The 25830-nt window shown below is 39.4% G+C and overlaps 3 protein-coding genes across 8 annotated transcripts in view; 2 read left to right on the top strand and 1 right to left on the bottom strand.

Moving 5' to 3' along the window:
• Synd (protein kinase C and casein kinase substrate in neurons protein Synd) overlaps nucleotides 1-14047 on the top strand; it is a 58334-nt gene extending 44287 nt beyond the window's left edge. For 3 of the 6 annotated variants that reach the window (XM_077400010.1, XM_077400013.1, XM_077400012.1), the window contains exons 2-10: nucleotides 4248-4639; nucleotides 5232-5420; nucleotides 6103-6123; nucleotides 8207-8433; nucleotides 8767-8887; nucleotides 10030-10140; nucleotides 11944-12104; nucleotides 12204-12364; nucleotides 12562-14047. In XM_077400010.1, the coding sequence (XP_077256136.1) occupies nucleotides 4277-4639; nucleotides 5232-5420; nucleotides 6103-6123; nucleotides 8207-8433; nucleotides 8767-8887; nucleotides 10030-10140; nucleotides 11944-12104; nucleotides 12204-12364; nucleotides 12562-12674 (1467 nt within the window). In that variant the 5' untranslated portion in view covers nucleotides 4248-4276 and the 3' untranslated portion in view covers nucleotides 12675-14047. Of the gene's footprint in view, nucleotides 1-4247; nucleotides 4640-5231; nucleotides 5421-6102; nucleotides 6124-6857; nucleotides 6870-8206; nucleotides 8434-8766; nucleotides 8888-10029; nucleotides 10141-11943; nucleotides 12105-12203; nucleotides 12365-12561 lie in introns of all 6 variants that reach the window. The other 3 variants (XM_077400014.1, XM_077400016.1, XM_077400015.1) reach the window with 3 other exon arrangements.
• Nucleotides 14048-14944: 897 nt separating this feature from the next.
• Nucleotides 14945-19700, bottom strand: LOC143894018 (uncharacterized). Its single transcript, XM_077400009.1, has 4 exons — nucleotides 19130-19700; nucleotides 18913-19059; nucleotides 18741-18836; nucleotides 14945-18541 (listed from the first exon to the last, which is right to left on the bottom strand). Exons 1-4 carry the CDS (start codon nucleotides 19268-19270, stop codon nucleotides 15752-15754), a joined length of 3174 nt encoding a protein of 1057 aa, XP_077256135.1. The 5' UTR covers nucleotides 19271-19700; the 3' UTR covers nucleotides 14945-15751.
• A 1806-nt stretch (nucleotides 19701-21506) lies between these two features.
• Nucleotides 21507-24826, top strand: Fkbp59 (FK506-binding protein 59kD). The gene is made up of 6 exons (XM_077399918.1): nucleotides 21507-21666; nucleotides 21913-22251; nucleotides 22497-22617; nucleotides 22703-22950; nucleotides 23033-23542; nucleotides 23924-24826. The coding sequence occupies exons 2-6, from the start codon at nucleotides 21916-21918 to the stop codon at nucleotides 24089-24091; spliced, it is 1383 nt and encodes a 460-aa protein (XP_077256044.1). The 5' UTR covers nucleotides 21507-21666; nucleotides 21913-21915; the 3' UTR covers nucleotides 24092-24826.
• Nucleotides 24827-25830: the final 1004 nt, after the last annotated feature.

The following is a 25830-nucleotide window of genomic DNA, read 5'->3' as shown; positions in this document are numbered from 1 at the left end:
TTATTTTTTATTAAATATAAATAAAAATATTTGAGATATTTTGAGAAATATTTGATTTATAGATGGACTTTTTGATGAAATTTTTCTGTCAACAACAAATGTGCACGGTTGAAACGATGCAGTTGCACGATTGCAATTATTAAATTCGGATTCCGGATATATAGTCTTTCATGATTCAATTTTATTTCATTTGATGTACAAAATAATCTCTTAATGGAGTCCATGCGTGGTTACGATAGTCCGACCTTGCTATTCACGAAAATATGAGCGACATATTTTACGGTATCTGCATACGCGGCATTTTCCAACATTACGGCACGCTTTTGAAATGTCAACCGCATACACGTTGCCTCAATGTCACGCGCTGTAATTTAGCTCCAGTTGTTATCTTTTTTTTTTTTTTTTTTTTTTTTTTTTTTTTTTAAAGGCTGAAGACAGCCTTATTTAGCCAGCATGAATACTTGGGAATTTACTCGCGCTGCGATGATACGATTTTAAGGATTTAACAATTCCAATTATTTTCTAAGGAGTGCACAATTTAATCTAATTAAATTAAATTTAATTCAATTTAATCCAAGATGTTTTATTTAATATGTAACTCGCACACAAAGTACAAATAATATATGCAAATTTTATATAGACACACAAGCTTGCTCTGCACGTCTCTCCTCATCGATTATACATCTCCAATTGTACTGTTTCCGCGGTCTAATCTCGTTATGTCCGTTATCTAATTATTTAGCATACCCTAGACATTTTAGTTGTTACTAAAAAAAACTCATTACGTGAACTATACAGCTTATCAATCGTGCTCTCATGCTACCACACGCGATTGTCTCGTCCATCTCTCAAGGGCCGCTCGGCAAATCCTGCGGTTTTGCACGAAGAAGAGCGTAATCGATTAATCGTTCACGCTGAACGGCGACTTCGAGATCGCGAGCGATCCGGCCAGCGGAGCAACATTCCACGATCCAGAGCGACTGTGCCCATTCCGATCGAGTCCGAAGCCGAAGGAAAGGGCTCGATCGCCGGGGAAACGTGCAACGCGCGTTTCATGCGCGCGAGCTGGAAAGCAACAATTCCTCGCTCCACCTGTCCTCCGCACACGTCGCCGAAAATCGGACTTCATCTCGGAGCCTTGATATGACCTTCTCCTCGATCTACCGAGCTGATCGATCGTTCCCTGGGCCGGCCTGACGGCATTCTTCTCGGCCCACGCCTCCTTATTCTTCGTCACCATCGTGATTTCTTCCTCTTCCTCCCCACCGATATAGTCAACCTAATCTTTATTTCCAAATTATTTGGGCTCTACTGCATTGATCAATATGCCACGCACAAAAATGCTGAAGAAAAGCCATATGTTGCATAATTATACTATAACAAATGCCGAAAAAAATTCAAGATCTCTATCTCTATCTCAAGAAGCAAAGGAATAATTTTTTACAACACAATCCGGATTTTTAATGTCTAAATTATTGTTAATTATGAATCTTTTCCTTTTGGATATCAATTTGAAGATCATACAGTTTTTTTTATTTCATTGTGATGAGAAATTGCGCGGTATCTGATACACTCTGGTATCTTCATCTAATGGTAAGATACGTAAGCGTATGATTCTATATGCATATTACGGAACTGTTCAAGAATATATCACTTCCATAAGCATTTGCATTAAAACCTATGCAAATTGGTCCGGAGAACCGCTAAGCCTTCGTCCGCTATCTCTTGCGCAGTGCGCGCGCATAACTTTGCGGATTTCTACGCGAATATACAATAAAATCAAAAAGCACTGCAGTCAATAATTTTCAGGTAATGATGGTTTATTATACACGATGCCTAATAATTTAAATCATTTAGCAGGGCAGCTATAGCTACAGAGTCAGTTAAGAAATACAGTAAAAAAAAAAATTGATGAACTAGATTTAATATATAAATTCGTTTATTAGATAAGCAATGTAGTAAAAAGCTTGTCTGCATTTTTCTTTCTCATATTTATGCAATTAACTTTCGTCGTGAAATCAATACTTCAACGATCTTCCAATTCAGACAACAATTACATATTAAACTGTTCTTAACTGATTTATGCATCGATATCGATGCTCCTCGTTTCCCTCGCGCTTTCGTCGAGTGCGCGCGGCACGGGAAGACGAGCTCAGGAAACGAGGAAACAACGGATCTTCAAATTTTTTTTTCTCTCTACAAAGAGGGTATCTTACGATCTACAGAACGGATCTCGCCGGTCCCTAGATTTCATTCTCGTCGACTTTCACCGGAGACTTTGGTTTTCAGCAAGGACGTCTCTTTAACGCACGATCCACGAGCACTCCCATATATTCACGAACGACTATTGTCTCGTTACTAAACGCAGCCACTTGCTTCCTTTTCGATTCATTTCCACGCGATCCCATATACGGCCGCATTGTTCGTTATGTTTTCTAATGAAGAGCATTTTAACACGTTTGTGAATTTTGATATTCGATTACAAAGTTCTTGAGAGTTAAACGTATAATCGATATAACAAGAATGTTGATATTTATTTCGCACTTCACCGATATTGCGCATCCCAATTATTTGCCGGCTATAACAAAAGCCGAAAAGGATTTAAAGTTCTTTCTCTAGAATTAAAAAGATTTGTCATCCATTATTAAGCAATTGGAACAGATTGCGATAACTCATCCGATTTTTTTTCTTTCCTTGCGATGCCGATGTTGTTAGCCGTGAAACTCCATGAAGCAATTCCGTAACCGTTGATGACTAGAACCGGCGAATGCATTGCTAGATGCACTGCATTTGCATATACGAACGAGCCGAGCCGAGCCGAGCCGTTGCATCTAATTGTTAGTCCGCTTGACCCAATCGAGAATCGCCGCATGCGCTACAGCATCGCACAGACGCGATTTTCATTCTCTCGGCTGTGTTAACGTGCCGCCTTGCAATAAAATCGCGCTCCTGCCTCGCGAGAGACTTAAGATGATTCTCAGGAGAGTGTTCTCTCAATGTGTCGGTTTTATATCAACGACGTTCTTCGAGAAATCGAAAAACCGGTTAAAAAATATTTAATTCTCTCGCGTCAATTTAATTTATTATTTAATTGAATTATTTTAATTAAAGGTGAATGATCAGATACGAATGGATTTCTGTCGATTAGAAAAATTTGTAAAACTTCGTTTTACACGCGTAACCAGCGTCTTATTATTAGAGTTATTCCTATATGCACGCAGAGCGAAAAAATCAGCAAGGTACGTAATACTACGTAAACATATCGCGGCGTGTCAGCGCATACGAATGTCGTCGAGGATTTGCGATGGCTTCGCAAATTGGGCCAATCGATGATCCAAACCGAGGCTTAATCCAATAACTACCACGCTCGCTCCAGCAAATATTCAACATTCCTCCATAGGGACGGCCACACACGTCCGTTTGCAGCTCTTGAATTCCTCGCCGATAATCCGTGGAATTTGCAACTCTTCTCAGCATATAAAACATATCGAGAAAGACGAGCATTATATTTAGCAAAAATACGTAAAACAAAAAAGTCATAAGGATACTTCTATAAATTTATTTTAACGTATCTTTGAATATTACAATAACATGATTTTCTTTTGTTCTAAAAATACTGTAGTACCAATATCGTTATATGGAAACCGACATAATAATTGGATACTTAAGTTAAAATCTAAATCTGCGTGATTAGCAAACATTTGTAGTAAACTCGTACGTTTCTCTGATCTCGTAAAAGGCATCATTAAATAAACACTTCTAGCAAATCGAACGGCATGAATAGATGCTCAAATATCACGTATTCAATGACACACAACCGGTAATAACGTAATTTTCTTGGTCTCTCTAAGTTGAATTTTTTCTATAGAAGTTTTTTTTAACAATGTATTCAAGTTTTACATAAAGACTTTTCTCTTTGAAGACTTTGTCTTTCTCTTATTAAGTTTCTATATTCTTCATCAAATGAGCCTTATACATATAATAGTATTTCTTAGCCTAATGGCAGTTCCACGCAAAACAGTAATATATCTTTCAGTAATGACCGTAATTTACGAGAGAGAAGTTTTTTTTACTTCGTATGTCAATTCGAAAGCTATTAATACACGATATAAAAGAGCTCAAATGAAGTACGATTTATGCTGTGTCATAAAATTTTGTACGTGCCGCACGATAATAAAATCTTTTTCCTCCATTTACCGAATAATATTGCCATCTCTCTGACACCTCGTTCCCTTTTTTATTTCCAGGTGAAAGGGATTTCTCGACTTAGGCTAAGATGTCACATCACAGCGACGACAACATGCTGATAGCGACGTCGGACTCCTTTTGGGAGCCGGGCAACTACAAGCGAACGACGAGGAGGATCGAGGACGGTCACAAGCTCTGCGACAGTCTGATAGCTCTGGTCCAGGAAAGGGCGGAGATCGAGAAGAACTATGCCAAGGCGCTCAAAAACTGGTCGAAGAATTGGAACGACAAGATCGAGAAGGGACCGGAGTACGGGACGACCGAGGCGGCGTGGAAGGGCGTCCTGGTGGAGTCCGACAGGCTCTGCGATCTTCATCTCAGGGTCAAAGAGAATCTCTGCAACGACATCGTTCAGCAAGTCAAGACGTGGCAGAAGGATGCGTATCACAAGGTAAAAGGGCGGTATTATGTCGAGCCAAGTCGGTGGGTCCTTTAAAAATCGAAATTCCAAGTCGTATCTTGAAATTTTTGAATTTTTTCCGTGCAAGGATGGACGACAAGATCGCTAGATCGTTCCTTGACACACTTTTGAATGACAAAGTAGTAAGCGGCGCAATAAATCTCGTTTGATCCTAATTTATTTTTTACGAGTAACTAATTTTAACTAAAGTTTAGTTTTCGTAATAAATTCCTTCTAGATTTATATAAGACGTTTATTTTAGCATCAGTAAATATTAAATCAATTATCAGTTATAATAATGTGATATTACACATTTTCAGCTTTGGCATAAAACTGCGTTTCAAGACCGAATAGTAATCGGCGCGTGATCGCAAAAGCATGAAGCGGCGAAATGTTTAAAATTCACAGAAATTATTATTAGGCGCAAGATTCCGATGACCGAAAATGTTAATTCTTATTTATTGTGTTGTCGATCGTCATTTGCTTATTGGTTCTCTGATATCTGTGGCTAGCTAATGATATATTTTACACAAGTTTCTGTGATAGTGGCTGATGTCGCACGGGTTTGGTTCCGTGATTGCAGTCGATGATGACCCTTAAGGAGCGCAAGGAAATGGAAGACGCGTTTAAGAAGGCGCAGAAGCCATGGGCGAAACTTCTCCAGAAGGTCGAGAAGACGAAGTCGGAGTATCACAACAGCTGTAAGACCGAGCGAACCGCGGCGAACATGGAGAGGAACGCATCGGCGGATAGTTCTCTCTCGCCGGATCAGGTGAGGGTCATTACGTTTCCATTGTGTCCCCCCCCCCGTATCTCGCGGGACACGTTACGTCACTTGTCACTTGTAAGGTGTTTATTAACCGATCGACCGATACATGTATTACCATAGACATTACTTCGTCATCACGTGCACTTTTAAAAGACGGATTGTGGCGGATTGTGATTGAGCCGCATCGCGGATACAATTGCGCGAATTGCATGGATTTCTTCCTGACAAAATAATCCTTGCAGTTACAAAATAACGTGCAGCAATAACGTTCCCGTTTCCCGTAATACAATAGAATACATAAAATTTCTAGTTTGAGTTTAGACAAAAATATAGATAGAAAATATGTAAAATAGCAAACGGTGACAAAGATGACGAGTTAAACTATTATTCTGCGAATTTTCTATATTTATAACCAACAAACGTGCACGTGGCACATTAATTATTTTGATTAACAGTGCTGCGTATTTTAACACGCGATTTAAATCCGCGATCCCACGATGGGATTCTCTTTCGCGTTTTTATCAGTACCCTTTTCGAAGCGACGAGACAACCGCATTACAAACAATACAGACGCAACGTACGTATTATCGTAACGCATATTGTATAAACATTAGTCGCGCGATCTCGGTCTCAAGCGCGATCCTATATATGGATACAGTTGTTCTCTAGCGAGTATTATTTGCAGATGGCCCGAGGCTCTGATAACGTACGTTACACCTTATTCTTAAGAATTCTTGCATGCGCTGCTACCTCATTTCTTGCTTGACGTTTCGCGGTAAGCTAACGATACGCGACTCTCGTTCGCTTCTGGACGCGGAGTCCCTCTTGCACGTCTGTGTGATGTTTCTTGCCCAACGCGTGTCTCTTATTCGGAACGGGAAGGATACCCTATAACGATCGCAGTACAGACCGAACGTAAACGCCGTACGTCCATTCCGCTTCTTGTACGGTAACAATTATACGAATGATACCCAAGAGTGACGTGAACGCGCCGAGAAAAACTGTATTGCAACTTTCCATCTGAGTTTCGCTACCGACGCTATATTGTTCTAATTGCCGTTAGAATTGCCGGAGAGAGATTGTGATCCGAGTCTAGGGGAGAAGAAGAAAATTTTAAAAAGAAAAAATTCGCGTTTCATGTCCCTCGGTAATTCTGGAGAGTCCAACATCCGTGAATCGCGAATTGGCCAGAACTTGCGAGCACGCGGCTCAATAATCGGCACAATAATGATCCCGATGTCGGAGACAGGCATCTCTGAAAGACGGCTAACGACGTTTCTAGATGACAGAGTGTGGATGTGGTGCATGGAGCCTCAGAATACCAAAAAACCTTAGGGATAATAAAATAGGCGACGTTCAGTTTGTATGTATATTATATTGCATGTCGCATGTCTCTCAATTTCTGTCTTTCTCTCTTTTCTTGTGTTTTCCTTACTACAGAAGGCTCTGCTGGTAAGCAAAACTCTGACTTAAGCCTTTTCTCGCACCGGATGGTTTTTTTGCTCGGAATGTTGATCAGTCGAATGGATCGAAATCGGAAAGGCGCGATCAGCCGAATGTTCTCTTGAGATCCGCGTGTCTTCTTCTCTCCACGCGTACATAATCTTGTCAAAACTTCTGATGTCGATCCATCCTTTATCTTAGACGCGGCACGCCTGGCTTATTTCTATCGGACGCATACTGCTGCTTAGTAATTATTCGGAGAGCCTGTATATTTAAAAGGTTGCTACGTAGAGAAAATACGACTGACAACGAGTGTAATTTCTGTAGCCCTCTGGCTTGATTGAGCGTTACTCGTAATTACAAGAATCCACACATTCGACGTGTATTACCGTAATTTAGTGAACCGGGGCCGGCACGAGAAATGCGGCGCACGTGCGTGGAATACGGGATGATTCACGAGCCGGTGTATATGTAAATCTCTTTACTCTAAATTCTTAGAGCGCTCGCGGTGCACGTTTCACGTTTTTCTTTCTTGTGTAAAATCGCATAATGACATAAATTTCGTCCGAACGGCCTCAACCTTGTCCTCACCGCGATGCGGTCGGAAAGTGAACGCTGTAATTATGAAATTACATAAAGCGGGGAGATTACTGTGTAACCGGGACATTTTTATAAGTTTCATGAAATTCGCGCAAGTTCCATTGTGAAGTTCCCAATAAAGATCCAAGGCCCGAAAGATCTCTGTAAGATTTTCACAAAAATGTCTAATGTCGTTTGCAAGATTGTTACGTTGCACTTCAATAAGATGAATGTTTTTATACTATCCGCGTAAACACCAATGGATTTCAGTTTCGATCTGGAAAGATATCTTGAGAATGCAAGTTAGATCATTATTACGATAGAATGTCTATTATTTTATTATTTACGCGTATAGTTGCATGATGAAATAAGCATATATAAGTAGATTAAACGTTGTAGCAAGAGTAGCCAGATTATATATTTCTTCGCACATTTTGACGTACGGAAATTGTCATATATATTTCTCGTCCCCTTTCTCAATGTGGCTAATCCACATTAGCGCTTAACATCGCTGAAAAGCTTCAGCTTTTTGGCGATGGGCCAGACGAGGTTGAAGATAAAGAATTGGGCCTATTAAATTACATCTAGAGAATTGCATGAAGTGACTCCGATTCATATACCGTTACTTCAAAGATCTAAATCTCTTAGATCACGTCTCGTCAATGCCTCTCAAAGCCCAGATCAAAGCCTTTACCTTCAACCCGGCGTTAAAGAGGAACGGCTCCTTGCAAAGTGTCTCTAAACATTTTTTTCGTCTCTTTCGACAGGTGAAGAAAATGCAGGACCGAGTGCAAAAAACGAAGGAGGAGGTGCAAAAGGCGAAGGAGAAGTACGAGGCGGCCCTTCAGGAAATCAATCAGTACAATCCAAAGTACATGGAAGACATGACGCAAGTGTTCGACAAGTGCCAGGAGATGGAGACGCAGCGATTACAGTTCTTCAAAGATGTTCTCTTCGGTATTCACAAGTGTCTGAATATATCGCAGGACCCAGTGTAAGTCCTTCGCCCACCCTGTCGCGTAACCGTATATATTGTGCAACGTTGCGTAACCGCAAATTCGACGGACATACATTCTCCACAAAAATCGATGCGTCGCTCGCGAACGCGGCATGACCGTGTCCGTCATAATCAACATTGATTAGAGAACTTTCGTTTTCATCGCTCGGTTAATTCTCTCGCGATTTTGCCTCGACAATCCAGATCGAAATAAAACTGAAATTGGAGTCGCGTCTCTCGTCCCTGTCCATTTCACATTTGACGAATATGAAACTTTCACATGTCATTACCGTGCCGTTTACCGCAGATTGCGTATTACCGTTTTTCCAGGCTTCCACAGATATACGAGGAATTCTATCACACGATAAATAATGCCGACCACGAGAAAGACCTCAAATGGTGGTCTAATAACCACGGCGTCAATATGGCTATGAATTGGCCGCAGTTCGAAGTAAGTCGCTTACGCTTGTCGCTAAAAAGAAAAAGCTCTACTGTCGCATGTAAAAGCCCTGCTCGTGGTTGAAGATCTGTTGTTAGACAACAACTAGCTGTAGCGTGGACTGAATTATTACTCTCTATAGTTGTCCCCTCCCCTTTTTTTTACAATAATTTTACAATTACTTGTCGAACATTCTGTGCGCCTCAGTACACTTTTTTTTATTCCCGGGCGGCAGTTTGATTCGACGGAAATGATATTTGCTGCGATTTCTCGAAATAAAGCTCCATTGAAAAATAAATTGTGTCCAAATTCAAGTAATAAAATATTGATTACAAGAATAGATGATAATGGAATTACCATCTTGTCGCGCTAAAATAACGGAAAGCTCTGAAAAAACCGGGAGATACTCTTAATCAGCGTTTTTAACCTTCACACTCGTCGCTATTGTCGTCAATTTTTTCTGTAATTGTTACATTAAAATAAAGAATTACGCTTTTCTCTGTACATTCGCCTCTGAAAAAATACCTTGCTTAACAACAAAGTTTTGCCTTCTTCAGTTTTCAAGCTTTTTTTAACCCGTAATCTCTCATACGTATTTCGAGACGCGATGTTTTCCGATATTTTTTACTTTCCCTGGGAAAAAAAAAGGAATAGCATTAAAATTCACGCGCTCGTTGTATATAACGTGAATTCATCGATTGTTCTTTTTATACTGATTACGGGTTGCAAGCGTTGCTGGATCCCCTTTATCAAGAGTTCTCCTTTAACTAACTTATATGAAAAACCTTACGCAGAATTGTGTTCGTTATCGCAGTTATATATATCGTCGCTCGTCCAAATGATGTTACGTCCCCGTGGAATACACCCACTGTCAAGAGCTAAATTCGTTGCGAGAGTAACACCCAACCCCCGCACTGTCACCTCTCTCTCTTTCTCTCTCTCTCTCTCTCTCTCTCGTCTGATCTTTTCTTTCAATTCGAGAGTACTTAGATAATATCGAAAAGCTCCCACGTCATGATATCGTACTCTTAATATTTGAGAAGAAAATGTAGAGCAAGAAAAAGAGAAAGAGAGAGAGAGAGAGAAAGAAAGAACCCCTGACAATTTTCCGGAATGCATGCATGTGATTGTTTTGGGACGTTGCTATTATGCAGGACTACACAGAGGAGTTCCGCGAGATCACGAAGGGCTCGAAGTCGAAGGAGGCGCTCCCGGCAGGCTCCATCACTCTCATCAATCAACGCCCGGTCGGCGAGGATCTGCATGTAAAGTTTTGTTTACACATTACACACACACACACACACACACACACACACGTCGCGCCAATCTCACTTTAACTGATTTTCAACACAATCCGCGCATCCAAAAGGCCCGCCCGCCTATTATTACTCACGCTGGACGAGCCGGTCCCGTCTTGATCGGTTCGATCGGCCGAGGAAATGAGATAGAAAGAGAAAGATCGCCGGCACCCGGTTAGGCTGGCACGCGACAGCTTTTAACGGATGTCCCAGCTGGCCGCGAGGTCATCCAGGATGGGTTTCCTTTCTCAGCTTCTAGCTCCTAACCGAATTAACCGTAATCCTCTCCGCTCTTGCGCTCGCACGTAATCGCACGGATCTGTGCCTAAAGGTGAACACGGACAGCCTCCTGCGGCAGGTACGGCAGAAACGAAATTTACAAGCTGGAGAGGCAACGCGGCGAATGATCCGAGAGGCATCGTATCAAAGAGTAAAGGATTATCACAAAGTCAGATCAGTCGAAGGGCAATTACATCTGATTAATTTTTTTCTGGCGCATCTCCTTCGAATAAATTAATGATATTGTCTTGAGATGAGATAAATAATATCGATGAAAATAGTTGTATCTTACAAATTGTTCTCGGTTGGGTTTAAAGCCAAGATTAGAAAAGCTCTCTTCGAGCCTCAAAAGTTTGTAAATGTTTCTCGCAAGACGCTTATTACCCTGCTCATGTGGTATATACGGTATGGATAATTATAATATTATTAAGAGATATACGTATGTGAATCGTTAAATTTAGCTTAAGTCGTATATGCCTGCAACCGATTGTTAAAAATCACATGCAGCATCTGCATGGTTCACGTTTAAAAATTGCGACGATGGCCGTAATTATGGAAAACCAAATGACGGAACTAATACGGAATTAATTTCGCGAATGGAAGAATAACGGCAGATTGCGCCAAGACTGTCGTACTTTCCTTTAGTTTAGAAACTCCTTTATCTTGATGTAAATTGTACTTTGACGGACTTTCAGTTTAACGTGTAGCAGCCGAGAGGTGATTATTCGATGGAAATTAAAGATCTACATAGGCATAGCGTCCGAACGAATTTTTATGAAAGGAAAACAAGTTTCCGAAGGAAACGCGACAGTTGCGGGGCGATTCTGTATGTTAATTTCTTGCATGGTACAGCATAAAACTATCTGTACATAGCCGACAGCTGAATTATTATTCTCGCACAAGGACATCTCGTTTAAAACGTGTCTCGTCAATAACGCAATAACAATAATGACACCGCACCGGTGATAGAGAGACTTGAAATGGCATTATTTTTAACTATTCATAATTAATCCGTTCATCGAGAGATCACGCAACCATTGTCACGATTGTTTACTTAAAAACGAGTAATCTTGAGCCTCATTGTGCTTTGTAAATACGCTTTTTTTTTTTTTTAATTGATACATATTTATCGCAATGGGAATCCGGACACTATCTTCTCCATAAAAGTACATAGACTTCTTACATTGTCGAGCCTTATCGCGGTCGAATGTAAGCCTCAAGATAGTGAATCGTCTTGACGCACGCAAGATTATTGGGCAGATAGACGCAACGAGATAGCGGTGGGCTTCAACGAAATCGCACATGCATCGTCGGCATGCTCATTCGGGGCGTAAAATACTCGCGGCTAGCGACTCCGTATCGTAATACACTTGGTTGCACGCATGGCGTTTTCATCGATAGAGATTCGTGCATCCGGTATCACGGTACGCACTTATACAGATCTCGCCGAGACGTTATATCTAACACGTTTTCTCCCTCCCGTTCAAACAGGAATTTTCATCGGCCAATAACAGATCAAAATCGAAGCCTGCCGCCCGAGTAATATCACCGGAAAGCAATCACGGGGATAGCAAAACGGACATAAGTTCCAGCAAGCCGTCCTCGGAGAAGAATAACGAGACTGACAGCGTTAACAGAACCTCGACTATCACGTAAGTTGTCGTAAAGTTCTCTCAACGCGAAAGATAAATTGATAGTTTTATATTGATACACGTTTTATTAGTACGTACTAAAACGCGTGATGATTGCAGTAACGGTACTAATGCCAAGCAAGAGTCGAACCCGTTTGAAGAGGAAGAATGGGACGAGGACGGTGGTGAGCCACTGGTCGACAATGGGGAACCAGGGGTTCCCGTACGAGCCTTGTACGATTACGAGGGAGCCGAAGCGGATGAGCTTAGTTTCAAGCAAGGTATAATAGGAAGGGTGTCGTTCGCAAATGTTTTGGAGTCGCTCAATCCAACTTGAGCAACTTTACTAATTATCTATTATGTTTAGCAGAGGAGTGATGTAATTATTTGAACTCGCTATTCATACAATTAATATAACGGCTTGACGAATAATATTAATGTCGAATGATATTAATTTAAATTTCGTTGAATTTTTCAGGCGATGTATTCGAGAAACTGGAAGATGAAGACGAGCAAGGATGGTGTAAAGGAAGGAAGGACGGCAGAGTGGGCCTCTATCCGGCGAATTATGTAGGCTTGGTGTCGCAATAGATTAACTAATGCAAAGCCAAATCCACAAGTTAGTTACTTAAATATGTAATCTCCGCGAAGAACAAAATTGCAAAGTTTCGTTTTTCTTCGCTGTCGTTTGCGCGAGTTGGAGATTCGCCGGACATCAGTTTCTCGTGGCGTCCTGTAGGACAACGCGATTCACGATGGATGAATCTGAATGAAGAAACGAGTTACAACAAGTCTCTGACATCTGGGTACCTCTAGGTAAAGCGTAAACTGATCGTCTGCATTTACGAATTGTATAAACGGCGAGTGACGATTCCATTTTGAGATCTTTGCTCCGCGACTAGCGGAGTTAAAAAGTGAACAGTTTCCCTACATGAAAATATACCCCTCACTCAGAATTAAATTTGTTTTTAGATAGCTAGGTTAGTTAAAATCCTTCCCTAGTTAGTCTCTATGGATAAAACATGGATTACACGCGTATAGCGAGTTTAGAATATTGGCATATTGCGTTTTACGACTCATTGTTGTAACTCATTGTTGTAACAAAAAGAATCTTTTGGTTGAGACGAAACGAGAGTTCTATTTAATTTATTGTTATTAAAGAAAAGTACTATTAAAAACTAATGTCTATATAAATGGTGTCATTGTACATAATAGATGTAAGAGCCTAGCAATATGTGAAGCTATATGAATTGTCGTTTAATGAATTTGAAGTGTTATATATTTGAAGTATGTGAACATAAAATGCAGCACTTTAAATGGGCATAAATTTAATATAAGAGATTCGGGACCCAGAAATCGATAATTATTCCATTCATTAGTTAAATGTTATAGTCGAGATGATAATTTGATGAAATAAATATGAATTATCAGCGATAATGTTATAAGAGAAAAATAATTTCATCTAAAGTACGTTATATATATGTACACACATACATATATAACTTGTTTCTATATAAATCCGGTAGTCTTTAAAAAAATTTTTTTGTTAATTTTCAATTAAAAGAAGTTATATATCTCGGAATTATAATACATCGAAAAGAATAAAGATGTCTCGTATTAATCGTTACTTTAATTAGTATAATAATATCTACCAAATACCACACATGTATTGAAGGAAATAAGTTTTTCTGAAACTAAATGTATGAGATTTTAGAGAGTTGGCATGAATCATGTGAAAATTAACATGTAGCTAACATTTTTTATTTTCAAAAAGCTCTTTTCGTAAAATATGTTCTGAATTATCTAATGCGTTAGCTGCAGAGTCATAGAGATATTTGATTTATGATTATTATAATATAGACATTGAAAGAAAAAGTATTCATTACGAATACATTGTGTCTATGTACACAGTATTTATGTAAATATCATATAGAATATATAGTAAAATTATAAATCCAGTCTGACTGATTTTTTTTACATTCATTTAATTAATCCTCCAATTTACCTTTTGTAAAGTGTGTTCACAGCTCCATAAAGTTGTCAAGTATATATATAAAGTGTAGCTTGTGTATAAAATTTATTATATATGTATGTTTAATAAACGACTTCTACATAAAACATTCTATCGATTTATATCGTTATTATATTTACGATAGTAATGTTTTAATTATACGGACGAAACTGAAAACAAAAATGTCTTATTGGAAATAAAAGCGCAATTACCTGTATTTGAATTCAGAATAACATCGAAATGCTATGTAAAACGCATCATATTGATAGATTAGAAATTGTCAGAATCAAAAATTAATAAAAACTATTTTCTCATTCTATATCAGGCAAAACTTAAAAATTCTCTTTTTAAGACAATTATTTCTTAGAATTCTTTAATGTAAATTATTTATACTTAACAGAACTTTATCTTCTGTGGATTGTTTCTCATATTTATCACTAATAATTACACAGGTGATTATATTATTAATTATATTAAAAAGAATAATAATCTCTTAATAAAATATATTGTAACATTCGCTTATTTATATTATACTCATATATTTAATGCTGTTATCTATATTTAACAAAGTTTTTCAATAAGATGTCAAGTATACAGTATTACACGCTGTTGTATATTTTAAATAACAATTACGGAAAATAAACTGTTTTCTTCATCAGTGTGATAATAATATAAATTAGTATATAAAGTTTCGAGTTCTTCGGAGAAAAAAAACGAACATTTTTTTTTTTTTTCATTATCATTACGAATGAAAATATTGCAAAGAAAGCCCTAGTAAATTTATGAAAAAATTTCATTCTGTGTAAAATGAAATTTATATATATATATATATATATATATATATATATATAGGTATATACATATATATATATACATATATATATATATATATGTATATTATTTAGCTAGGGCTATATATCTCAAAATCTGACAACTTAAGCAACTTACATTCTGTGTGATATATTTACATCAATGTGTGTCTCTATTCATAAGAAGGTTTAAACATAAAGATATAAAATACACTCATGTATCAGCAAAGTAATACGGTTGTCTTGCATAAAAGCTGTTTTCTTCTTATGTTTGTTTTCTCCTCCTCTCTTTTCTACATATGTATAATGGAAAGTATATATATCTCTAGAATTTCATAATTTAACATATATTCTAAAACATAAATGAACTTCATATTCTAGGATATAAACTTTCCAAAACTTATATATATCTAAACAGCACTTTTTATTAAAGGAGTGAACTTAGAGAGAGAGAGAGAGAGTGTGTAATATTTTTGAATTAAAATCAAACAAATACATTCTTCGCGACGTTGTTCGCATCATAATAAGTGAAATGAAATTTAATGTCTTCCAAACTAAATAATTTCTAAATTCTAATTAATTACAAACACGCGCATAAAATACAGCGTTTTTATAAATTATATTACATTTTTATATAGAATCATTTATGCATGTAAACATGGAAAATTTTAAATTTTAAATTTCAAATACTATAATCAAATATATGGCTAGCATGTACATTTAGTACAGAAAATTTATATATCTATATTATTGGCAGATCTCGTAGCAATCGTAATAACAAACATCGTAACAGAATCTTATCTGCTCATTATTATCCCAAACATATTACGTAATGCAGATTTGATACATCAATGAGTCGCAACGTGTTCTTGTAGATCCTCCAGCGTGCGGAACGGCTTGTCGCACAACACACATACATGCGCGTTTGCATTATGTATATCCAAATGTTCCGCCAACTCCTTTTCCGCGTTGAACAATTCGTCGCAAAGCATGCATTGATACTGATAAACCTTCATCCCTTGCTTCTCCCACTCCGCTATCGCGACTTCCTCCTCGTGCTCCTGCATATGCATCTCCAGCAACATCTCCGAATCAAACGTCGCCGAGCACTGGCCACATTGATACGCCTCGGTTTCCTTCGACTTATTATTACCGTCATTGGTGCTTTGGTCTATGCTAATCAGATTAGGGTTGTCGTCCTCATCGTCGAACAAGTGTTTGCCAACGTGCTCCTCCAACGCTTCATCCGATTCCAAAATCTTGCTGCAAATACCGCACTGATACTGCTCCTTGCTATTGCTCTGCTCCCCTTCGCTCAGATCGTCGCAGTGCTTCTGTAAGTGATCCTTCAGTACTTCCTCGTCCGTGAAGATCTTGTCGCACACGAAACAGGTGTACGTTTCTTTAGGCTTCTTCGCGATGTTTTCAGTACTATCCAGCTTCACGCCTGTGCTACTTATCTTGTCGGACTGGATGTCATTTTTCTCACTTACAACAGTCTGCGTTTTCGTCGCGGTTTCATTTTCCTCGACTTGATCCTTCTGCGGTGACGTGGATGCGACCGATAGCATTTTCAGCAACGTGTCAGCACTGCTGAACTTTTTGTTCCCGATTGCGTTCTCTATGTTGAATTCGGAATGATCGTGGCCCTCCAAGTGCTTCGCGAGAAGGTTCTTCGTACGGAATATGGAGTTGCAGACGTAACATTTGTGTTGCGACGTTTTGCACACGTGCGTCTTTACGAGACGTGCCTCGACTACCTCGTGACATCTCTTACAGCGCATCATCTTCTGCTTTCCCTGTCGCGACTTCTGCGAGAGCGAAGTCGATTGCTGGTCGTTTTGCAACTCGATCTGCACGGTAGAGATGTCCGATGCAGCCTTGTGATTAAGAATGTGCGCGTCGACTTCCTTGCGGGTCTGGAACGTGAGTCCACATAGCCCGCACATATGAGACTCAGTTATGGCACCCTCTACCCTGTTAGTCTCCTCAACCGTCTGTTTATCTTGTTTGTTTTCCATCGGTTTGCCAATATTGATCGCCGACTGTCTCGTCATCATAGACGTTCTCGAGTTAGTTGCCTTGGGCGTTTCGCAAATGGGTGCTTGGTCATTATCATTCGACGCATCGGAATCAGAGTCCAATGCACTGACGTTGTAATCGTTGTACCTTACCGGAGGTACGCTTTGACGTTTACGAGTGATCCGGCTTATACTGAACGGCCCGGCGACCCTGCCCCTGCCCCTGCCCCTGCCTCTGCCTCTGCCCCTGCCCCTTCGCGCGGTCGACTTGATCACGTGAGAGTTATTAACGTTATAATGCTTACTCTCCTTTGCTATATCTAGACGTTTTATTACAACTTTCGGCTGATACCTGGGCGAGTGCACAGCCATCTTTACCAACGCTGGTGAAAACCTAGTTGATCCCTGGCTGCATACGTCGGCCATTTGTCTCGTCGTAGAAGGCTTGATATTTTTCTTTATAGCTAATTCTATTATATCCTTCAACTTCTGGTCGAGTTTCTGGCGGGTGCAGGTGACACTGTCAATTTTGGAGTTATCCGTTTTCACAGCGCCGTCGCTCGTGCCGAGTATCTTGTGCTTCATTTCCTTCTTGACAAAATCCGCCAATTCGCATTGTACGCGTTTCAGAACCATCAATTCATGACCCTCTACTTCGATATTCAAACATCTTTCGACAAGCTCGTTTTTGGACTTGCCATTGGACTTGTTGTTCGCCTTGGTCGTCACGGGATTTACTCTACGTAGCTGAACCGCGTCGATGATATCGGTATTCTTTTCCCGATTGCTTTCGTCAGGGCTAGGATTCTTAAAATCCTTCGGCAAATTATTAACGTCCAATGAATTAAGGTTCGATGGATCCACGAGAATCAACGTTGACGTTACAGCGAACTTGGTGTCACCGATCACTAGTTCGGATTTCACCGATTGAGGCGTAAAAGTTTGTCTATCATTCTTCTGTATCTTGGACTTCCTCGTACGAACGCTCAGTGCAACGTTATCCGTTAATGAAGTCGGAGAGTGCTCTCTTTCCATCGAGGTGTCCAGAGAGGATCCATTTCTCCCGACGGAGTTTTCCTTACTGATTTTGTTCAACAACGATATTTTGTTTCTCTGTTGCAAATGCAGCTCCTTGCTCAATCTCGTTCTATGCGCGTCGGAATCCGTATCTCCGTCACGAATCCCGATGTACTTTTCCGTAAGATTCGTCTCTAGATTTTTCAGCACCTTCGCTACCTTCTTCTGCCTTTCCGTTTCCTTATCCGCATTGGTCTTCGCTCGAGCCTTTTGCACGGGCGATAATTGCACATCGTCGGAAGCTATGGAATCCGTGTCAGACACGTTCTCCCCAGTTGCAGCCAAAAGCGCCTTCTTCCTCTCTACCCAACGCCTCGTGGATGCCTTCCTCCGTTCGATAGTTCTGCCGCGTCTCGCGGGTAACAATCTAGCTCTTGTCGGTCCGGAATACGTTTTACCTTCCGCATAATTCTCGTCGTTCTTCTTTGGCTTAGATGAATCTGGCTCATCTTCATTATCCTCTGACGATATACATATTGTATCTAGTATATGTTGATCTGTGTCGCAAGTACCATTCGCAGTGTCTATCCTTGTTTTTTTCTGAAATAGAACAATTGGATTACTTTTTTTTTATTGTCACAACCAACTCCTGGATGTATCAACTTTACAATTCCGTAAAACATGAATGAAACTTAATGCATAAATTGTCACGATCATCAGCATATAAAAATAGAGATGAATACAACGTTGAGAAAACGTCACGAAACAGAATTAATAATTATAGAATTTAAAGACGTACCTTCTCAGCGTCTGAAATATTATCCTCGCCGATTTTACGTTTCCTTTTCGCATTCTTCGTCGTACAACTGTCATCCTTAGAAGCAGGATCTTCAATCTGAGATAAAAACGAAAAACGTTAAGCCGAAGCGATGCAAAAGTCCACGAGGCAAAAAGATACTAGGGCTACTTACAGCGTTGTCAGACGTTTCTGATACCTCTAGCCGTTCCAAGAGGGCTTTGTTGGACTGTACAAACCGTTCTTTGAACTCGCCCCACATATCCAGCTTATATAAGCACACGTGACACACGACTCCGGGTAGATTCTCCTCATACTTGATCTACGGCAAAAACAAATATGAATCAAGTTGTTCGACAGAACGCTTCACGAAACACAAAGAAAAGACTTACGTCGATGCAAGTGCACTTGATCAGATCCTTGAGCTTGCCCTCCACACGGTCACTCAGCAGACTGGTCATGCAGCCGTGATCGGCCAGGCAAATTCGACAGCGGCTTGGCCGTTCGGCCATGTTTGACGGCTCGTCCGCCATCGCTTCAACGGGAGGCGACTGCGGGTAGAAACCCGGCCCCAGGAAAACGCGTGTGAGCTCTCGAACGATGCTCAACAACGACAAATACGTCGGTCGTGCCCGCGCTTCGCCATCAATAACCTTTTCGGTTCTTTTCCCGTCGCTCGATTACGAGCGCGGACGTAGCTGGACGCGACGCGCGATTCTGGCCGACGACTATCTCCAATGTTCTCTTCTCGGCCGCTGTATTCGTGCAACGGAACACCCCGCTCGTCACTCGACTCGTTCGACCGAAACACGATCACTCGCCGCCGAAGCAGGAAACGTTCGCCATAACAGATCTCACGGCCCCGAAACGGCAAACTCCGCGCCGCAAAGCGCGCGCGGAACGAAAATATGGCGCACTCTCGACCGTAATCGCGTAGTCGCGTGAATTCGCGTAGTGGTACGTGGTACTAGTGGTAGTGGCGTCAGATGAAAACGGCCCGTGGCGATTGGCGGAGTGCCGCGGGACGCTTCGCGACGCGGCTATTTTATTGGTTTAACCCGCGTCAAATTCAAGAGCCCATTCGTTCGCGTATTCCTCGAGCAGCCACCGAAATAGACCTTCCGTGTCGATTGTTGTTGCGCAGATAATTCGAAAAACGCTGATAATAGCACAATCGTCCAATCGATATTAATTTGCTTCGGGCTTTACTGACGCGCTTTAATCGCCGAAATAAAATACGCCGAGTCTACAATGAGAAAGAATTGAATTAAATCTCGTCACTGTGCAATAATATCGCTAATTCAACAAATGATTTTTTCTCAAACAAAAGTTTTCTCGCAAAAAGACGTACACGATAAAGATGATAATTAGTGAGGTCGATAATGTAGAAATCTGCAAAACAGTTACTCGCGGTGTCGGCAATGCAGGAATCTTCGACGCTGCAAATCAAACGGCCGAACGAAAAGATTTCGGAAATGCGACCGAGAGCGAAAATATCGACTGTCGAGGATACAACACGTCGAATTTTCTAGTAAATTCAGTGAAATCGATTTCCGCCGGTGCACGATTGTAACAGAGAGTAAAGGATCGATCCATGATGTATAGTAGTACATCATGACCTCGCCTCGCCCACTTCCGCGAAACAGAAGCGCTTTTGATTGGTCGGCTACGCGCGACAGTTGCCCAGCTTGTTTCACTTGGAAAAAATCTACCGAGGAATAATTCTATAAAATTAATTTATAAATAATTTATAAATTATATTTTTATAATAAAATATATAATAACTTAAATAATACCTATAAGTTTATTAAGGTGAAACAACATCACATATGCGCAGTAGTCCAGTGTCTCGACCAATAAGAATCGAGCCGAAATTCTCGTAGGCTCGAGGCGTCTCCGATGAAAAAGAGACAGAAGCAATAGACAGAGATATTGAAGAAGAAGAAAGATTAATAAACTTTGAGGAAATATGTCATGAAAGAGAGACAGAAACAATAGAAAGAGATATTGAAGAAGAAGAAATCAGTGAAGGTATTGTAAAACGTTCATATATGGAAGGGTAAAAGTCATAGTGGTGTAAGTTAAATTTTTTTTAATTTTTTCTTGTGTGCATAGATGCAATCTATACAATATATAAATTGCATCTATGCACACGAAAATATATTTTTAAAAATTTGACACCACTGAGGTTTTTACCCCTCCATATAAAGATATAAAAAAATATGTAAAAATAAAATATAAAAATAAACAACATAATTATCAACATAAATTAACATGAACATCAACATAAACATAACAGCCCATATTCAGAACATGCTAACATCTTTGTAAGCGCGTTCTGAATCATAATCTACAAATTGTAAATTATAATTTATGAAGCACAGACTTTTGCATAACGCATAATGCATAAGACATAAAGAATTCGACTAAACAGAGTTCTTTATTTCTATCCTCAGGATGAGAATATATATATATATATATATATATATACATATATATATATATATAAATATATGTTACATACACGTTCATAAGTCCTGTGTGTGGCTGACAGTTTAGATATTCGCATTTAAAAACTAAAAAAATATAAATTATTATTATTATTTATTATTATTATTATTACTAATTATTATTTTTCCAAATATCTGTATTTTAAGTACATGCAACCAATATTTAAAATATACATTATTGTTTTTCGCGTTTGAATTGCGCGGGTGGATTTTGGCTCCAATTTCATTGGCATCGAGCCGCCGCCGCTATGCGCAATGATACACCTTTCTTATTACATCATGGATCGATCCGCATCGTTGTTTCGCTCCGGAGCCGGTACACGACGCGTGGTGTCGTGGTGTGGTTACCTTGGAACGAATAATTTCTCCGCTGCGTTTTGCAACGTGTGCACCCTTGAACGCATTCTATTTCGCAGATCGTACGTATCTTCGTTCGGTTTTCATATTTTCACACACATAATGCATATCGGCAAACGAATGCACGACTTGCGAAGTCATTTCCTCCGTCATTAACATTCGCCACATTAGCATCTCCGAGTCGAGAAGGTTCGGCGCGGAAAGAACGCGCGCGGACTCGGTTGGAGTAGCACCTCGATATCGTCGCGGCGAGAAAAGCCTCCTTGTGGTGTTTTAATAATCCGCTTTTTTTCCTCTCATTCCCGCAGAAGATGGCCGAGATAGATTTGTCTCCCGCACAGGACAGGGGTGTGTTGAAGGAAATCATCAAGGAAGGTGTTGGCGATGAGACTCCTACGAACGGTTGCAAGGTGAAAGTCCACTATACCGGCACTCTGCTGAACGGCGAAAAGTTTGACTCCAGCAGAGACAGAGACAAGCCGTTCAAATTTGTTGTCGGAAGTAACAGCGTCATCAAAGCATGGGACATTGGCATCGCCAGCATGAAGAAGGGCGAGGTCGCTATGCTAACGTGCGCCCCCGAATATGCCTATGGCAAGTCGGGTAGTCCGCCGTCAATTCCACCTGACGCTACATTGAAATTTGAAGTGAGTATAGATAATTAATCGATACCCCCACTGATCGTTGCTTAAGATAAGCTCCTGCGATTCTGCAAAGTTTTATAATGCATTAGTCATTATCCGCATGTAAATTAGCAACATTTCAACATGCATATTATATATAATACGTATAATATTCAATAAGAGATACATATATTTTAATAATTGGATTTTTTTATACATAAATATTAGAGAACTGTCGGTCATATTCTAATATGTATATGTCTTTCTAGGTTGAATTGCTCGACTGGTGCGGAGAAGATCTAAGTCCGGGTAAAGATAAGAGCATTCAGAGATTCCAACTTGTTGCTGGCCAAAACTATGCTAATCCGGAAGACGGCAGCACTGTAAAGAGTTGGTATCACGGTTTGACAGGCTTAAAATGTGAAATACGTGTTATATATTCTCTTCGTCTAACAAACTCTGTATATGTCCTTAGTACACTTGGTTGGAAAGTACAATGATGAAGTATTTGAAGATAGAGAGGTAGAATTTATCCTCGGAGAAGGAGAAGATGTAGGAATTGTGGAGGGTGTAGAGTTAGCGCTGCCGCGCTTTTTAAAAGGCGAGAAATCTAGGCTGTTGATTAAAAGTAAACATGCATTTAAGGAGGAAGGAAATCCGAAATACAAAATTCCGCCGAATTCGGACGTGGAGTATGAAGTGGAGTTACAAAATTTTGAGAAGGTAATTGCGATTATCATTTAAGATGGACTTGTCTCTATAGTTCTGTGTAACTTTCTTAATTACTGAATATTATTTATTACAGGAGACAAGTATATGGTCAATGAAGCCAGAAGAAAAGATAGAACAAGCAAAGATGCAGAAAGAGAAAGGGACGAAGTACTTGACATCCAATAAAATCAATCTGGCCATTAAAGTGTACCAGAAAGTCCCCAAGTATTTAAATGTCGTGACAGATTTCACGGACGATCTCAAAAAGGAGAGGGACAGTCTCCTAGTAGCGGCTCACTTAAACCTCGCTCTATGTTATCTGAAAACCAATGAAAACTTTTTGGCCAAGGAAGAATGTGCCAAAGCTCTAGAACTGGATCCGCAGAATGAGAAGGCATTGTTCAGAAGAGGACAAGCGCACCTTGGGCTTGCATCGCCTGAAATCGCTATTAACGATTTCCAAGAGGTTCTAAAAATACAGCCGAAAAATACGGCCGCGTCTAAACAAATTTTAATCTGTAATTGTCTTATTAAAAAGCAATTAGCTAAAGAGAAGAAACTTTACGCGAACATGTTCGATAAATTTGCGCAGGAAGATAAACAGGTTTGTGAAAAACAATGATGTTGAATAACGTTTTTAATCGATACGCGATACCTTCTCTTCACGTAGCCGAGCTTTCGTATCATTGGTGTTGGTCATGAAATTTGTTATAAACATTTAACTATTTGAAACTGAAACGGTCTCTGCAATGCCCAACAAATGCACTTGAATATCGATCATTCGTATTTTAATATGGAAAATATCATGCAATATCATAGGCTCTGCATTTTGTTATAAATATTACGAATGATATATATATATATATATATATATATATATATATATATATAAAGGCTGATTAATTTAAATAAATTCAAATAAATCGTAAAAATCAACTTGTCGATTGTGTTTGCGTTGGACCATAAACCGTTAGTAATCTCACAGAAGGAGGAGCAAAAACTGAAGGAACAGCCAGATGTGATGCGCGGGACTCTAGGAGAATGGGGACAGGAAGAAAGACCCGGAGGCAGAGACGCGACTGCCTTTGAAAAGGAAAATCCTAACATACTCATGCTCAACGCTAATGGTTCTGGTGAATTCAAAAATATGTAAACAATGGCTCTTAGAATGTTCTTTCTCTTTCGTTACACTGCCCCGCGTAACTGCCAACGAATTGAGGTCCCGTCAATCTTTATTTTCAGTGCCTTCCAAGTACTGCTATCTTTTACAAAAATTGAAAGTTGCATGTTAGATGTACTGAAACGTCAAGCGTTTAATTTTAACGCGTAGAATTTGTGTTGGTCAACATATCCGAAAGTTTACTGTACTTAAACATCCGCGTGGCGTTAATTACAAAAATATTTTAAGCATACTGTCTTTCGAGGAGTTAAATGCACGTTGTTCATATTGTTATAAAAATACAATTTTATCAATGCAGTACCTTTTATAAATTTTCTTCTGTAAAATTATGTGCACCAATCACGAAATTGTTGTATCTCAAGTCATACTATTCCATTATAATGTAGTGCCATTGTTTAAACTTTAATACGTCGATCATTACTGTGTATATTGTAGATTTAGAAAAGAATTGATGAATTTTTTCATACGCAAATAGTCTTTCGTGAATGAATGCGCATGGAATCAGAAATTAAGAGAACCATTTGTACATCGGTATAAAAGGAATATGTAAACTTGACGATGTGCATCGGTTACAATTGTATAAAAATAACTTTCACAGCGATATACATTTCTTTCTTATGTCATCTGCACCGATTCGTGAATTATGTACGACGTTACAGAACCAGAAAAGAACATTGCGGAATTAAATATAAGAAAATGTGATGAAAATTCAAATGTCATTCCATTAGATTGTCATATCGTAATAATCTCTAATCCCCTTACCCATAATTTCTTATCGGCAAACGAAGTTGATCTTTTTCTCAATAAATTAGATAATACAAATTTATGTATATCGTGTATTTTATATATAACAAACTTACATAGAATATAATAGAATTTCTAGCACAAAAATTGATTTCTCATATCTCGGAACCAAAACAGTTTTTCTACTGTACATACACAAAATAAGGGGTCTATATTATTTCCCTTTTACATAACATCACAATAAAATGCTTTGGCGACCCAAATTTTCTTGAGATATTACATATACATATATAACTCTTTAAATACGACGTTGTTGTACACTTTAATATAGTTTACGCTTAAGATTTCTTTTTAAATATTTATAAGCAACTATTGCTCCAGTTTGAATCAGTTATCCTTGACCTCCTTGACCGACGCAAAGTTAACCGCAGTGATTGTAACGTCCAATAAAACCTATCTCCTATCTTTCGATATTTTAATAGACTTTAACTCAGGTCAACTTTAGTATCTTTCGATGTTTTAATAGATTTTAACTCAGGTCAACTTAGTACAATAGATATCTTAACAACGATACGGTTCACGGATATGTGACACGCATAACAAATTGTCGTTGATTCGGAATATGTCGTTAATTAAAATTTTAAATAATTTTTCTGCTTTGAGAAAGTTTCGCCAACGTATTTTGCAGCATAGAATTTGCGACATAAAATGTATAGCGACTTTAATCATCAAAACGTAAAAATCTTGTACGCCGAGCATTCTTTGATATACTCGCTAAGTAAACGTTCAACTGGAAAAGTAAGCTTCCTCAAATGTCTAAAGGGGTCGTCTAGACTTTCTGATACGTTATCTTCGTTATTAGTACGTTACACATGCACACACGTGGATGCTCGCAGGGATGGGCTCACGATCGTCCGAGCCATCGTCGAGATCGGGACTTTTGCGCAATGCGTCGACCGCCGGGCGCC

This window comes from Temnothorax americanus, unplaced genomic scaffold, assembly GCF_048541705.1.
Source record: "Temnothorax americanus isolate GAGA-0224 unplaced genomic scaffold, ASM4854170v1 Scaffold13, whole genome shotgun sequence".
NCBI lineage: Eukaryota > Metazoa > Arthropoda > Insecta > Hymenoptera > Formicidae > Temnothorax > Temnothorax americanus.
The sequence above is the reverse complement of the archived record's forward strand: the minus strand, read 5'-3'. Positions and strand labels throughout refer to the sequence as shown.

Excerpts from the sequence above, each read along its gene's own strand:
- LOC143894018 (XM_077400009.1), bottom strand. The coding sequence starts at position 19,270 with ATGGCGGACGAGCCGTCAAACATGGCCGAACGGCCAAGCCGCTGTCGA. Across the intron at positions 19,060-19,129 it reads TCAAGTGCACTTGCATCGAC|ATCAAGTATGAGGAGAATCT; the intron begins GTAAGTCTTTTC and ends TTTTTGCCGTAG. Across the intron at positions 18,837-18,912 it reads CAGAAACGTCTGACAACGCT|ATTGAAGATCCTGCTTCTAA; the intron begins GTAAGTAGCCCT and ends TTTTTATCTCAG.
- Fkbp59 (XM_077399918.1), top strand. The coding sequence starts at position 21,916 with ATGGCCGAGATAGATTTGTCTCCCGCACAGGACAGGGGTGTGTTGAAG. Across the intron at positions 22,951-23,032 it reads AGTTACAAAATTTTGAGAAG|GAGACAAGTATATGGTCAAT; the intron begins GTAATTGCGATT and ends TATTTATTACAG. Across the intron at positions 23,543-23,923 it reads TTGCGCAGGAAGATAAACAG|AAGGAGGAGCAAAAACTGAA; the intron begins GTTTGTGAAAAA and ends GTAATCTCACAG.